The sequence below is a fragment of the Centruroides sculpturatus genome, unplaced genomic scaffold (assembly GCF_000671375.1).
Source record: "Centruroides sculpturatus isolate CEXI.00-Female unplaced genomic scaffold, Cexi_2.0 scaffold38, whole genome shotgun sequence".
In the NCBI taxonomy this organism is placed as follows: Eukaryota; Metazoa; Arthropoda; class Arachnida; order Scorpiones; family Buthidae; genus Centruroides; species Centruroides sculpturatus.
Window position 1 is genome coordinate 525184 of NW_019384306.1, and position 17125 is coordinate 542308.

Consider the following 17125-nt stretch of genomic DNA (forward strand, 5'->3'; position numbering starts at 1 on the left):
TTTATTACGTAAAAAATAAGCGAATAATTCTGATTAAATTAAAACTAATTGGAAGGAAATTTAAAATTTTAATTCGTTCATTTGTTCCTTTTTTAAAATTTGTTTATTGTTCTTTTAGTCGTAAGTTTTATTCGAAATTTGAAGGGAGATAAAAGTTAAATTTATTTTAACTGAAAAAAATAAAAACAAAACATTAATTTCATAAAATAAACTTTTTTTAGGGAATTTTTCTGAGCTTCAATATTATATTATCGTGTTGTAAAGCTAGTTTAATCTGAAAGAAATAGCTTTTAGCATATTTCGTGGCATTAAACTTTATTACAAGCATTTTTATTTCTCCGAAACATTAATTTTAATTTTTTATATTATTTTCGGGTAAACTTTGTATTATTTTTAAAAAAATAATTTAAATATATAGGCCTATATAAAAGTTATATGATAAATAAGAGGTCTAAATAAATTTAATCCCCATGAAGGTATTTTTTTTTTCATGTTAGACTTACAAGTTTACACTGACGAAAGCATAAATAAAAAATGGCCGTTGTTTAGAGATGGTTTTCATTGGAGGTTGTAAATATCGGCTGACAATGAAAGCTCATGACGTAATTTATAAGATTTGAACGAAATGAAAACTAAATAATATTTTGTTAAAAATAGGGAAGAAATTAAAAGTTTACTTCTAAGAATTATTGCTACTTTCTTAAATAAATTATGGTTCTACTGACATAACTTTCATCGATTTATCGCGAGATATGAACATTAATCAAATAACCTGTTTGGTAACATGAATGAAATCATGATGACTGATTTAATGTCTGTTTTCAGTGCAGTTTCTACTTAAACAGCGTGTCTTTACTGGTTTTAAATGGTATATTTTTTTTACTTTGTGATCTCATTTATTTACATGTTATAAATTTTGTTTAATATAATCATCCTAGTTTCGAAAATAACACCTTTTAAATGAGTTATGTAAGCCGGATATCGATACTTCTTATAGGCTACCTACCACGTTATGAAAGCGTAACGTGTTACGAAATTACTGATTTATTAGTGTTTTCAGCCTTTCAATAGATTTATCTTCTACGTTTATTGTTAAACATGCTATTTATGCAGTGTGAAGCTCTGTTTTCTCAATACAGATCCAATCAACAAGAGGAAACTTAAAGCATTACATATAGGATTATTTTCATACTAAGTTGGCATTTCTTTGTATACGCCATTTTAAAAACATAATTTCAGTATAATGTTGCAAAGGTCCTGTCTGTAAAGATAATGATAAAATAGAAAAATGTGCTGTAAACATAATATACACCCGCAAAAAATAGGAAGAGAGAGGAAAAAATATATTATCTTAGTCTTGCTGAATTGATACGGAATACGGTAATAAATCCAAACACTTCGACTGTTTTCATCCTAAACACTAATATAACTGTCCAGACAGTAAAATCTTTTCTAAAGAACAATGATGGTTTTATAAGGATTTATAGTTGACTTCATCTAAAATTTCCTCGACGTATTTCAAAGTGTAGAGATGAAGCCGAAGATAAGACGGAGTCAGCAGATGTTTCCAGTTCCCATATTGAGCAGGAGAGGGGCAATTTACCACTCCGCCACGCCACTCAGGGGAAGAAGGTACCTGACAGACCAGCTGCCAGCTCGTGACGTCACAGTTAGCCGCAAGCTACAAGAATGCCACGTGCGCCGCAGTGGCCGTCAGTCACGTATTGCACAGCCAAAAAATCATCGTTGTTATTAAGTGTTTTTTTATATCATTAATTACGAATTATTCTAGTTTGATCGCATCTAAATAATCCAATAAGTTGCCTAATAACGGCAATTTTTGTTTTTTTCGCATCAATACATCAACGTCGTGGTATGAAAGAAAGAAGAATTGCTTCAGTTCTCGCTTCTAAGTAGAGTCTCTCGAAAATTCATGTATAAATTTGGTGAAGCGGGTGGCAGAACAAATGCTACAAATATTCCTGAACCAACAACATAAATCCCACTTGCCAGACGGGATCTTGGAATGTCCTTTAGACTAGGGAATGCTGCGAAGATCTGTCGTCGAGTTCACCCCAGTTTATCGCTGTCATAATTAAGTAGTATGTCCTGTGCCACGTTCCAGAGCTGGTGGTGGTGTCAAATAACACATGGCCTCCCCGTCTGTCATGATATGTGCTGTTTACATGGTACCCACCCTGCTTAGTTCTAATGGCAGTATATGTGATGAATGAAAAGACTAGAAGTGTCCGGTAGCAAATCTGGGGAGGTGCACTGGTTCGTGTAACATGGTACACTTTCGTTCGACCGAGGTGTTACTTTGCTTCTGCAATCTTCCGATGTCAAGAGGTTAGTTAAAACACAGTCGAATCTTTATGAGCCCTGTTAAACCCGAGCGTATGTAACAGGAGTTGCAGCAATGAATGGAATCTTTGAAATCCGGATTAAAGAGATCTTTAAAACTTCCTCTTACATTAGACTAGATTTCTTCGCTTCGTTTCTTAACGAATTTTCATTAATTTTATTATCGAATTTTTCACAAAACAGTAAAAACTTATCGTTATTTTCTTTTCTCAAATAGAAAAGAAACAATAAATTTAAAACGAGAACACAACAGTCTAAAATTTAAAAACAGAACAATAAAACTAACATTTAGTACAAACATTCCTTGTCTAGTTTGCTGTTTTCGAGGTTGAATAATTTCACACTAGACTTTAACAACTGTTAAGTGGAAAATCATTAACATTTGTGTACTCAGGTGTTGGTTTGAGACTGGTTTAAAGGGATACATGTTGGAGTGTCTCCAATCTAGTTGTAAACAATCAACGGATAGTTTCGTGTGACAGTCAACAACCCATGGATACAATTCCCGTATTTGGCGTGGATTCACGTACTTCAATTTCATCCAGCTACTTAAAGTTAATCCCTGAGACTGGTCTGTAAGCATGAACGTTGCTTACCGAAGGATTTCTTACCATTCAGACATTCTTGCACCGCAGCCATTACGATAACTTACTATATCAAGTGGCATGCTGACGAGTTCATAAGAAATAAGTATCTATGTATAAGCCAAAAATAAAGTAAAGAAGGGAATTCCTTCAAGCTTTAAATTTATAAATAAATTAATAAATCTGTGTTGAAATTACTACATAAATATTAAATTATCTAAACAGATAGACAGGAAAATAGACAGGAAGAAAATAATTGTTGATATCTATCGATATAGGCCTATTCATCTCTTCAAATAGGACGTCATTTTTCACAAATTGCTATACAAATAACATAGAACAAACTTCAAAATAAGCCATTATTGTTGTAAGATTCAATTTTTTTTAATCATTTTTGAAATCTTATTTTTGAAGGATGAGAAATGATGAGCAAACACTCAGACTAAATAGGAAGTCAAAGCGCAAGGTCGACTAGAAAATCAAAATATCTCTTCGAAGATTTTAGAGAAAATATAGATAAAGCTGGATTATATAATTTACTTATCAATGCATTATTACTTTTATAATTTTCTCTTCAAAATATTTTTCTTTAAACTCTTAAGCCTATAATTTTCAATAGATTATATAGCCTATACCAGCTGAGCATCGATTGTAAGCTTATATAATATTCAGGAACTGGCTTAAAAATTTAAATAAGTCTAAATTCTTCAACTTTTTTTTTCCTCTTTTAAAATCCTGATTTATTCTTTGAAGTTATAAAAGTGTTTTATTTACAAATTGTTCTTTGCGTACGTTCGAATGGAATGCGGGCTTAACTACTCAAGGCTTCACTTTTGGACGTTTCGACTTGTGCCGACGATTTATTTCTGGCAACTGACCTAACATTTTGAACTCTGCCAAGGCAAACAACTACCTTAGTTGACCCACAAAAAGAAAAATTGAGATAAGAGTTGCTGGTCAGCATGAAAACTTCGGTAGATTACAGGCTTATGTAAATAGCATATCAAAAGAAATTTTGGTTCTCACAATGCTAATTTATCGTATAATTTACAAGTAAAATTAGTTTCTGGTAAAGGGTAGACTTCATTTTAAAAACCGATTTTCTTGTAGAGAATAATATTCAATTCTTTAACTTAAGTCTACCGTAATGTATAAAATACGGTGCCATTAAATTAGATTGGACTATTTATCTCGTAAATTCAAATCTTTGACGATATCGGAGCGATGGTGGCACGTAGTTTAATAATAAAAGAACTCATTATGGGACAGGTTAAGAACCAGAGACGATTGTTGTTCTGCCTTGGGCACTTAAACGCGCTCTGAATAATCAGAATTAGACCATCTTGACATAAGCTCATCAGCTACCCAACTGTCATAATCATTTGAATTTGTAACGAGTTCATTAAGTAACTGACGTCGGAGTTCTTATACACTCTTCAGCTTTCATGAGAGCGTTTAGAAAGTATTTTATTATACTCTTATTAAACTATCTCCTGTCTTTCTTTTATATTATTTATCTTTAAGAAAACCTGAAGTAGACTGCTTCTAATCGGATTGTCTTCACAGAATAAAATATTTATTTTTATACGAGTTATCTGCTTTCCAACTTTTATTAAATATTTTTATTATTCGTATTTCAATACTGTGTTTCCAGCATGATTCTATTTCAGATTGGAATTTCAAATGTTAGCAAAGCAAATCATTCTAACGTACCATTATATTCATCTTCCATCAAAATATGTTAATGATACGGTGTCTTCATTAATATTATGCCATTAGTAATTATCGGTACCAATTATAATTTAGATGGACTCGTTAGAGCAGAATATATATATATAGGCTTATATATTCTGAAATGTAGCTAATTTTGAAATATTGTAATTTTATTAATTAAAGATTATAAAAAGAGATATTTTTATTTTAAAATACATTTTTAAAAGAATAAGATTCCGTTCTAATTTGATATGTGTTTGCATTTTGCACTGCAATTGCTTATGCTAGTTAGATACAATGTTGTTTATCGACTATATCGACTGCAAAGTCTATTCTTGAATAAGAATAGCTTGAAGCTTTTGGAATGTTCTTGATGGAGGTTGACGAGCCGCACTCGTCAATGACTTTCTTGGCAGTGAAGATACGTAATTGGCAGCAAGATCTCCGGATTTAGCTTCCATAGAATATAGAATCTGTAAGGAGANTGAACTAAATGAAAAGTAAATAATATTTTGTTAAAAATAGGGAAGAAATTAAAAGTTTACTTCTAAGAATTATTGCTACTTTCTTAAATAAATTATTACTATTTTGAAACAATATGGATTCACGGAATAAAATATTTATTTTTAATCATAATAATTCTATATTTAAAGGGTATTTTTTTTTAAATAATAAACCCAATTTTTCACAGTCCCATTTCTTTTCCTTTTTACTAATGAAATATCACGACTTTTTTTTTTTTAATTTTGTTTTATGTTACGCTTGAAAAATGCTTGCATTCATAGAATAGAAAAGCTTAGAAAATTATCTGCTCGAGAAAAGACTTATGTCATTTGATTTATTAGCCATAAAAATGCATTTTAAAACCCACAGTTGTTTATTTTTCATACGATAATAGCATACATCAAAAGGAAAATCGGGCCTACAGACTAAGCTAACATTCTTCGTCGCTATATTAAGTCTCTGTAGTTGATATTAAAAAAAATATATATATACATATATATATATATTCTTTAACTTTCTTAAAATAAGAAATATTTTTAGATGTCAGAAGTTAATCTTTATCGCATAAATTGTGCTGGATAACACGTAAAAAGTTTGAAGTTTAGGCCTAAATATAATCCTTAAAACTCGATGCCTCAATTTAAAATTTGTCAGTTATTAAATGCGAATATCTTCTATTTTTAATTAAAAACGAAGAAAAATTCACATACCAAAGGAGAATAGCGTAGAAACGTGTTACATAGATGCCCGACTAACTTCATTATCTAACTATATTATATAGATAATGAACAATTTCAATAGAAAATAATAAGTATAGTAATATTAATATAAAAATAATATAAACGTTAACAATACAGAATGGTCCAAAAATCAGTTAATGCACGAAATGTAGTAATATTTGTACATTAATACGAATGATTTCATTTGTACTTTATAAGTAACGTAGTATTTTAATAAGAGAATTCAGACCTTACAATGATTAACTGATTTTTGGCCAACCTGTTTGTAATTCCAACGTACAAATTACAATTTCAAATATTATATAGAAATGCTATGATAATACTTTACCAAAGAGGAGTAGCTTAGAGCACATGTTCTATAGATACCTGAGTAACTTCAAGTTTGAAACGTAAATAACTACACAGCTCTTTTATAGAATGGCTTGTTGTGCATTTGTTTTTCTCTTTTTATAATTTACAGGTGTGCATTTTAACACGAAGACTTAAAAAGCCTTTTAATTATAGGATATAGGCCTATATGTTTACATTCTAACATCAGGTATTTAACTAACAGCTGTTTAAAGTTACCGGTAATAGTTTGTAAACTGTTTCGACATAAGCTATCACGAAGCCACATTATTATTTTAAAAGAAACAAAGTATTTTTGAAATGATCATAAAAATTATAAGTTTTTGAAGTAGCGTATTTTAATGACTAACATTTAAATTTATGAACGGAGTAGACTATTTAATTATAAAGACTTTTTGGTCGAAGATTATTTAACAATTTTTATAATCATTTAGCCTATAGTTCGTCCAGTATGTCGACAAGACGAGTGTTTATTGCCTGGGGAAAGTACAGTTGTCCCCATTACTATACTGTAATTATATAGAAGATCCAATGACACTAATCGTTTATTATTCACGATGTAAGCGAACAGGGGATTGCCATTTCGAAACAGATCGTTACATTAGCCCAAAGATTTATGACGTATACAGTATTATGTATGAAGCCACCTTATGTAATTAGCATATATATACAATTCCGTTTTAATTCTATGATTTATTTCGTCATAATATTTACTTATCAATCAAAAAAACAATTGTGTAAATATTAAATCTGTATGTACAGTACTATACAGTACCATAACATTGCCTTCGGGTGATATTAATGAATCAGTGAAAAAGGTTGCGAATAATTGTCTGAAGGTCCCCTCCTCGGTTCTTTAATCATTAATAACTTATTTGAGTTGTAACTAAGGTTTGTCTGAAGGCTGATAATACATTGATTTTTGTGTTTTAGTCGCCTCACTTTGAAGTTAGTTGTCACCAAACAAACACGGTTGGCTTCAGATAACTGTCGGCTCGAGAAGATGAAAGGAGCCGACGTTCGCAGACTGTATGCTTATATGTGTTCAGCAAAACACATTGACTGTAGGAACTACTCATTTATTTTATTTATATACCCGAACAATTAAACACAGCTGCAAAGTTTGGAAGAAAATTCACGTTTGCCCAGTTCTTAGAAGTAGTCTAATTCCTTTTATGGTTGTTTTGTCGCAATACCTTTGTTCCTGCTGATGTTTACTGTTTGCAAATAGTTTATTTTACGCGTTTTTTATAGAAAACTCATAATTAATTTACTAAATTTAATGCTATTTAAAATAAAATGAAGTATTCTTCCCGTTTTATATGGTACAGGTGAATTGTCTCTTTTTTAATTCCGAAAAAAATCCATTTTAAAATTAATAAAATATTACTCGCCTATGCCTCATAAAAATTACAGAATTAAATTTTTGTTAAGGTCGTATTACAGTTCTAAACTGTGTTCAAAGTTAAAATTAGTAAAGAATTTGAAGCTGTTTAAACGCGTCGATTTCGAGAATGCTAAATTTAAAAGGATTTTAATGAGTAGGCCGGAAAATTGAAGGTGAAATGGTTTAGAAAAGAGGCGAGTAGTTCAAAGAGAAAATAACATTATCGCCGATATTTCTGATAATATTTTAGAAGAGAACAGTTATAAGCCAAATACAAATAAACAAGCGGGCAAATCTTCGAATGTAGTGATGAATCATCGTGTTTTATAAGCACTTGATCTACTCTAAGCGCATATATATTTGGTTGTTAGTTTATTGAGGTCAGACAAGTGTAAGTGATTCATCAAGTCAGTCGAAGAAAGAATGTTAGAAGGACAGCTACGAATGTCAATCGTCCGGGAGTCGGACAGGGGGAAGCGAGACCATCCGCCTACAGATAATTACCCTGTAATCTAAGCCAATGTTTTGATTGGATGGGGAACAGAAGGGTGATTCATGAGCAACTTGAAATAGAACTATCGCCATGATGGAAGTTGGCGAACGTTGTCGAACTGTGTGTCCTTTTACAACCGGACTACAAAGTTAGCCAGTGGTAATTAAAGTGGTTTTATGACAGTTCTCCAACACTGAGAAATGACGCACGCACCAACGTCAATTAAGTACCGTTGATCGGACCACCCAGTTCTTTAACACTAACTACTGCTGAGTAGCCAACATTCGGATGTTAATTTTAGACAAGAAATGAATCTTCCGAATGTCCTGGGATTACTTCAAACTAAAACCCTTCATAAACTATAAGGAACGGATTTCCAGGATTATATTCTTATTTGTCACTGAGATTGCCAAGATTTAAACCAGACCACGTTGATGCATACCAAGAAGTAGTTTAATTAAGTTTTGTCTTCTGACTTCTTATAAAACTCCATGCGTAGTGAGATTTTATCTATGATTATATGGTATATGATGGGATTGGTAGCATAGCAATTCTAATTAAAAAAATAGATATTCTTTTAGGGTTTTAGTTAAACTTGATTAAAATAATAATAATAATAATGATAATTTGATTGAATTTCAAACATAAATCAGAGAAATTTGTTAAAAAATGAAGTTCGAATTGGATCGGATTGAATTGATAGGAGGCAAAGCATCTCGAGGAATTTCTATGATATGATAGAAGAAGGCAACGCAACTCGAGGGTGATCTGTCGAGGGGAGAGGATTTTCTATGAGAAACTGGTCCCTATTTAGATGCTAGACACGTGAAGAAAACCCGGAAAACTCTACGTTGGTCGGAAGAGAACCCTAGACCTGTGTTTCAAGTTCCGATATTGAATAGGCCTAATTTTAATGATGGATGCGTTCGTTATTTTCACTTTCTCTACATTTAAAGTTTTATTCGAAAATGTTTAGCTTAATTATTAACTCGATGAACATGAACATACAATTTTTTTTTGTTTTTTACTATAAATCGATTTTAATCTGCTTAAACCCTAAATTATAACAAAAATTCAGTAAATTTCTACATTTTTCTTGATAAATTAATTAAAATTATTTTTCTATATTTAAACGGCAGCAAATTATGTTCCTTTATTACGAAGTGAAATGCTAAATTTAAGATAAGATACCATTTCCTTAATGATGGACAAATTCTTAGGGGAATCCAATCTTATTAAGAGATGATGAAATTTTCTTGATTAACCGACTCCGAGGTAGAAATACCAACCATTGATCACCATTAATGTCAAATATTTGGAATGATAATGAAAATCTTATGATAATTAAATGATATTCAATCAAAATCATTTCTTTTCTTTCAAAGTCTTTGATTAAATTTGACTTAAATTATAATAAAAATAATAATAATTTTGATTAAACTTTAATCATAATTGACACTAATTTTAATTCTCTTCATCAAGTAATTAAAATTAATTGTATAAGACTTCTATAAATAAATAAATAAATAAATAAGATAATATTGTAGAAACTGAGAAGCAACGCATTACTACGTTGCAAAGAAACAGCATCAAAGGAGTTTTTGTTTAAAATGTCTTAAAAATTCACAAAATTTCTAATGGATTTTTTGGAAAAATTAATTTAAATCAGTTTTTAAGTGTAAAATATATTAAATATTATAATATATAATTCTTATTTTAAAATATAGAACGTAAAAAAGGGCAAGCTATTGATAATTTAAAGCGAATTATTGCAAGATTTCTAACAATTTTGCTTAAATTATTTAAGGAAAAAGAATTGAAATTTTATAAAATAACACAATTTTATAATATAAAATTATTTTTCTTATAATTTTCAAATGAAAATCTCTAAATATTGGAATGAAAATGCCTTTTACTTGAAATTTCCGATTCAAATTTTATTTTTCTAACAGACATTTTTATTACAAGTTTGACAGGTTATTGTCATTAAAATAATAATAAAAAACGAAGGAATTTCTTATTTAAAACATAATTTAATTGATAATGATTAATGCTAAAATTTAAAAGCTATATTAATGCTTAATTTAAACCGTTTAAATGCTCATAGGACAGTAAGCAACCGAGACAATATCTTATATTTTATTTACAAAAGAAAATATTGTAAATACTTTAACGTTAGAGATATAAAATATTTACAAAAGAACTCACTATTTTTTGTCAGGATTGTCATCATGATGGGGAACTTGCATGCACACCTTCTACACTTCCTTGTTCAAGAAAAACAAAATTTATGAATATAATAAATATTATTTTGCTAATTTTTTGTGTGTTTTTATTACTTCTAAAATTTATAAAAACACATAAAATATTATTGCAATAATTATGTACAGTTACACAGTAATATTAATAAAGCGTAGTATATTATATAATAATACAGGGTGACCCAAAAGTCAATTAACTGATATACGAAAACCTAACCGACTCGGTTAACTTATTTTTGGGCTAATCTGTATTATAAAATGTAGCGCGTTAACCGTAACATAGTAATTTTAATAACATTTCTATAATGTTATACAATAATATTAATAAAGAACAATTGTTTTTAAAACATTCACAAGAAATTTAGAAATTAAACTGTTCTTAATAAACACCTCAGGAACACGAAGAATGATGACACTTTATTTAGTGTATTTCTTAATTTTTTATAGATATTTTTATTATTATACAGTATTTAAAATTTCTATAATAAAAAAATTTAATAGATTTATTCAGTTTTATAAAGGTAAATTCGTTTTAAAAACTGGAAAATGAATTAAAATATGCATCACCCCTATCAGAAATTGTAAATTTTATAAGTATAGTATATAGGTAAGCTACTTGAAAGTCATCAAACATCGAAACGACTCCTGTCAACTATCCAGAAAGATAAAAAGTGCAGCATATGGTGGCAAAGATAAGCCAACTATTTGGTTTTGTCCTGGATTCTGAAGTATGATGTTGACAAAACCATAATTCTATTAAACTTTATTTTTATTAATCTGCCGCCTTGTTAGCATAGAATCGATTAAAGTAAACAATAAAATTTCGTCTAATAGAACCATTAATTGTTAAAATTTTATCTGTTCCGATGAAAAATAACATTTAAGAAGGTATGAAATGCATTTTTTTTTCCTGGCCAATCAACGAGATAAATTTAATTTCTAGTATAAAGTCATTTTCACCCAACAGGGGTGCTCCGTACAGAACATTTTAGTGGGATTTTCAATACGCTGCAAAACGAGGTAACCTACATTGGAGACAGAGCATGAAAACCTTCCTTCGTGAGAAGAATATTTCTCTTTAGAGATTAGCCCATTAGCAGCATGTTTATAAAATATAATTTGTGGTTTTAATTGTAAATTTATTCCAACTTGCATATGGTTATAATCGGGGTAAATGTCTCTCGACCTTTACGTGAATGTTGCAGATTACACAAGAAAATTATTACCTGATTTACTTCTTATGCTTTAAATCTAAAGATATTTATAGATATTATTTACTTCTTTATAATATATTTCGTCGGGTTTACATAAATCTCACATTATAATTAACTAAAACAAGTAATATTTAATTAATTAATTTGTTTTTTTTTTAAATCCTAATCTACAGTAGAGTACGTGAGGCACATGTTTAAAGATCCCGAATCTAAGAAAGCCCCGAAATTGGAAAAGGTAATGCAATTGTGTATCATAATTTATGAATAATTCTATAGCTACAATTTAAATGTTCTTAGTTTATGATGTCGTAAAATTATGCGGAGAAGCCCCAAATTGCTGTGCCTGAGGGCTCCAGGGGATTTTAATCCGCAACTGAATACAGTAGTATGTTAGGAATATTTATTTTTTTATTTCTTTAAACATTCTTTACATTTTACTAATAAATTTTAATTAAGAAATAATTTACAGTTCTATACTTTACATTCTATTTTGATTATAATAAAAATTAAACCATAAAAACATACTTTTTCAAGTTATATTTTTGTTCTATTATTGTAAGCATTAAATTATTTAATTTTATATATTTACAATGTCGAGATAATAGGATAATCTATCTACTGCAAATAAAAGAGTGTGAGCTTGAAGCCTGTACTTAATTTCCATAATATAAAACAATGGGAAAAATTATTTTTGTAGCTTTATAATATATTAAAAATTAATTTTAATATGATTAAGGAAAATTTTTTAATTTACTATATTGTGAGAAAATTAGTTTTAGTACGTTTATAATTAGATTTTTACTTAAAATTTCTTGACAATCTACCAAAAATAAACTAAACCATCTGATAGAGGTGATGTGTACAGAATATACAGTATATTCGATAAGATAGAGACTATAGCTCTATAGTTCTTAACTGTAAGGTTAACTGATAAACGAAGGGTTTCTCACTATTTTATTCTCACTAGGGGTTCTCACGAGGCTAATTATTTCAAAATTTAAATTTGTTTCAAAGGTCAAGGCTATCAGTTTGAATTCATGTATATATTTCTACGTAAGATTATACATCTATAATATTGTATTGTTGTATATGAATTATGTATATAGTATTAAGAGTTGTAAATTATTTTCTTTGGGCCACCTGTTTATTATTGAAATATTTATTCTACATTTAGTCTATATTTAAATTGAAAATTCTATGCATGTAAGGAACTAGTCAATGATACAGTTTTCTACAGTTTATAATGTATGATATATATTATATTTATATATAAAAACGCATATAATATAAACTACGTTATATTATTTTTCTGATACATATAAAATAATTTATATAAAAGCTTAAATTTAAAATGAAAAATAATATATGATCCTTTGTTTTACATAGCTTAAATTTCGAAAAAGTGATATATAAAAAGTTATATATACTATACACGAATGTAATAGTATATATAAATTATATAATAAATCTCGAAGATTTTATATTGAACATCTGTGAAAATAAGCAATAATAGATTGCGTTTTATAATTTTATAAAATCAAACATTGTGTATCAATAGTGCCTTTAGGATATTAGAGAAGACTCGAATTATAACGCTCAAACTTATACTCACCCCTGTATCTCTAATGCTATAGATAAAGAGTAAACTCTAAGATATTGTATAGTACAATATACACATGTGCGCAATGTGACAAACGCACTTATACATGATGTATAAGTGCGTTTGTCATATTGAAATCTTTTTCCTGTACTTACATTTTCTTAATTGATTTATTTACAAAAGGGGCCTCCCTTTGATTATGATACCGATAGATGTAGGCCCTATACTCTTTTGGTTTATTTTAATGGTTTCAGTGAAAGGTGAATGCCAGATATGCGTGGGTATATGCGTTTAAACACATATATCCACGGGCAATGCTATCTTGTAGCACAGGAAATTAAAAGTTTCAACTTGTTTCTGCAGAAATCGCTCTCTCATATATGAAAATTTAAACTTATCAATCGTGGCACGAATAATTTAAATGTGAAAGTGAATCTGCGTATTTCTTCTCGTTTGGACTTTAGAGTTACGAGTTTGAACTTTCATCGAGAAGAGCAAGTAAAAGGTTTGTTGGTAAAATTATAATGTTATATTTGTTATTGTATAACTGACAAAGGATATTTTCCATTATCTCGACGAATGTACAGTACATTCCTTTAACGCTTATATAAAATTTGCAATGAATAAATCGATGAACGTAGGCAAATTAATCATTATTTTAGAATTGTGGATCAATTTTATATAATAATTAAAATATTTTTGGGTTGAAAATTATAATGAAAAAACTTAAATTCGTTTACCAAAATTTAATTTATATAAAACGCTTTCACCTGTTATTTTAGAACTTACACAGACTAAGATTAAAAACTTTTTCTTTTCTCCATTGAAGTATTACCCCTGAAAAAAAGATAAAACTTTAAATTAAGACATTACGTTTACGTACGGATCTTTTGAAGTGTATAGCATAATGGTTTCTGTATAATTATACGGAAACAATGACCTTAAAGAGTTATTGTCAACGTTTTAACCAGTAATGAGGTCATTTAATCTTTAAACAAAACTTAAAAGGAAATGGGACACTTCCACATCGATTTAAACAGTCCAGATATTATTTACGAAGTTAATTTAAGAGAAGAAAAGATGTCCTATATACGGGTATTGAAAAATTCCTCAAAGAAACTGCAAGATCTCAACCTCTCCTATTGACTGCTCTGCTTTGTAAGGAAGCCAACAACTAGGATCTGCTAAAATAGATTGTCTCACTTGTTAATAATTCAAATAGCATAATCCAACCTTATATTTAAGAACACAACTTATAGAATATCGCTAAAATCTGTAAAAAAGCATACATAATAATACCAAGGCAAAATATTTAATTCGAACCTGCCATTGCATTTACGACACTCCTTAAAAAACAGCTCAACTAATAAATTATTCAAATAAAATATTAAATTAACAAATAACTATTAACTACTTAACTATTAAAAATGCAGATTTATGATAATAAATTCGAATATTCTAACTCAACCGGATCCATCTTTGCCAATCTTTAATTAAATATTAATAGATAAATTTTCAAAAATAATGGAATAAAAAATTTTAAAAATAATAAAAAAATATATATTAATATATTCTGGTTGATATTAAACAGAATTTTGTTGGACAAAATGATAGATTAATTATAAATTGGAAGACTTACCAAGTGGGCCTATAGGCTAAACCAAACGCCAAATAAAACCTTACTAAGAAGGATGATCAGGGCAGTACCCAGTTGGCTACCGCCGTACAATGGTGCTGCCGAGATAGTGGATAGGGGATGAACCAAGGAAATCGATGCAGAGAGCAGACAAGACTCTCGCTTCTGATTGGGGAGCCGAGTTAACAGACACCCGCCTGAGCTTCTGCACGGCAGCCAATCAGGTTGCTCAACCATCGGCTGCCGTTGGATGCGTGCCAGGTAAGTTAGTAGTATACTTGTCACCTCGGTTTGGGCGGGGCAAAGGAAACCGCACCGTCCACCTAGATTTTAGCTGTAGGCCGCTGGTACTACTTCTCGGATTTGTAAAAGATGTGGGTTGGTCGGTAACAGAGATATCTGTGGATGTGTAATATGCGGCAGCTTTAACTACGTTGTATTGATAGGGTTGTGCTAAGCTTGATAAATACACCAACGCCCGTCTTACATTTTAAAGGGAACAACGGATAGCTTTCGGTCTCGCCCCAATTTTCAATTTTTGACAATCGCTCTTCTTTTCACCTTTTCTTAATGCTATAGAAAACGAGTAGAAGTAATTAAGAACGGCTCGTGCTTATATTCTTTTCTACTTTTATGGTTCCTATTTATCTTGGTACCGTGTTAGGCTTCTCTGTATAAGATATATACATCTACCAAAAGCTTTCCTTATTGATATTATATGAAGGACTTGCTGATAAGAAATAATAATTATTTATTAAAATATAAAAGACTGCAATATTAATGTTTTATAGTTTAATGGCTAAGCTTGTCGTAGTCAAGTACTTTAAAATATTTTAAACATAATACTGTGTATATATAGGCCTATATATAAATTATTGTGCATTATTTCTCGCTTATCGTCCAATTATTTTTTTCTTTCAATTTTAATACAATTTACAAGTCTAAATGCTAGTTTTAGAATTCAGATTCAAATGTATAGAAGACTCAAAATGGGGCTAAACTGGTTATAAAAATTTGAAAAATAAATATAAATCAATCAGATCCGGTGTTAATATTACAAATTCGCTTATATAAAAACATATAGATTATATTACAACATATAATTGCCTAACATCAAATTATTAAATTGCTCTTAGTGGCTTTTAAATCTCCATTAAAAAATGCTTCAAAAATTAAAATGTACGGTACCTGTAACTTGTACAGCTTCATTTTAATAAACTAGGATATTAAAACTATAAAACATGTATTAATGTTGTGTAATAAATTACTTATTATTAAAGAGCGTGTGTTGTAAATATGTATATATAATGTATATTTCTTTTAGCTGCTCTTCTTCCTATCAATTCATCATAGACTTCATTCGGTTCCGAATTTTTATCATGCGCTTCGAATACACTTAAAATAGCCACTGGATTCTATAAAACAAACGGTGGACAATATTGTTGAAGTACAGTACGCTACCATGCAAATGGTTCTAATTACAAGTAAATGAATTATTCCATTAACCGGTGAACCGGAGCTCATATCACTGTAGAAGATTATTCTTGTAATTAATACAGAAAATATTTATAAATATTAGGTTAATCCCCAAACTTATTATATTTATCTCCAAATATCTATAATATATAATATGAATTTATGGTAACATTGTATACAATTATTTGCAGCTGTGCATTATAGTTGCAAACAGTTTACTTTGTGTAACGGTTACTATATTTTATTATAAAATTCAAATTTATTATAAACTAGATAATGCAATCCAGCGTATAAATTACTTTCTTGCGTTAAATTTCAATAATTAATTGCTTTTTCTAACATTAATTCCTGTTAAAATTATCAAATTGTCACACTTCGAATATTAAAACGCAAAGAATGGAATGTTTTAAATAAAATACGATAAGAAAAGTCAACGATGACATCACAGTTAAGCTGTATCTAAACAATGTTGATATGACAACAAAGATTTATATTAAACACGAGATATCTTCTAAAATAGTTTATTGAAACAGGTGATTAAATATAATTAAACAAAAAATATTAATGGAACTATAAATTAGATTTCATTTTTAATTCAGTAGGCCTATATTTAAACATTTATTTTACAATAGTAAACATTCTTCTTCAATGGAGGGAAATCTGTAAACTATTGTACTGTACACTCGCTTAAAGATGAGGGGATTTGTCAAAAGTACAGTACAGAATTGTATACAACAGGGAAGGAGAGGGTCTAAAGTGGATCAAAAACTGTACACGTAATTAATGTACTGCCCTTAAATGATAA

At 29.4% G+C, this 17125-nt stretch overlaps 1 protein-coding gene across 1 annotated transcript in view; it reads right to left on the bottom strand.

Moving 5' to 3' along the window:
- The window catches only part of LOC111619027 (zinc finger protein 239-like), a 34991-nt gene extending 26766 nt beyond the window's left edge, over positions 1–8225 (bottom strand). Inside the window, exon 1 of the mRNA XM_023360666.1 lies at positions 8145–8225. Coding sequence (XP_023216434.1) covers positions 8145–8225 — 81 coding nt within the window. The remainder of the gene's footprint in view (positions 1–8144) is intronic.
- Positions 8226–17125: the final 8900 nt, after the last annotated feature.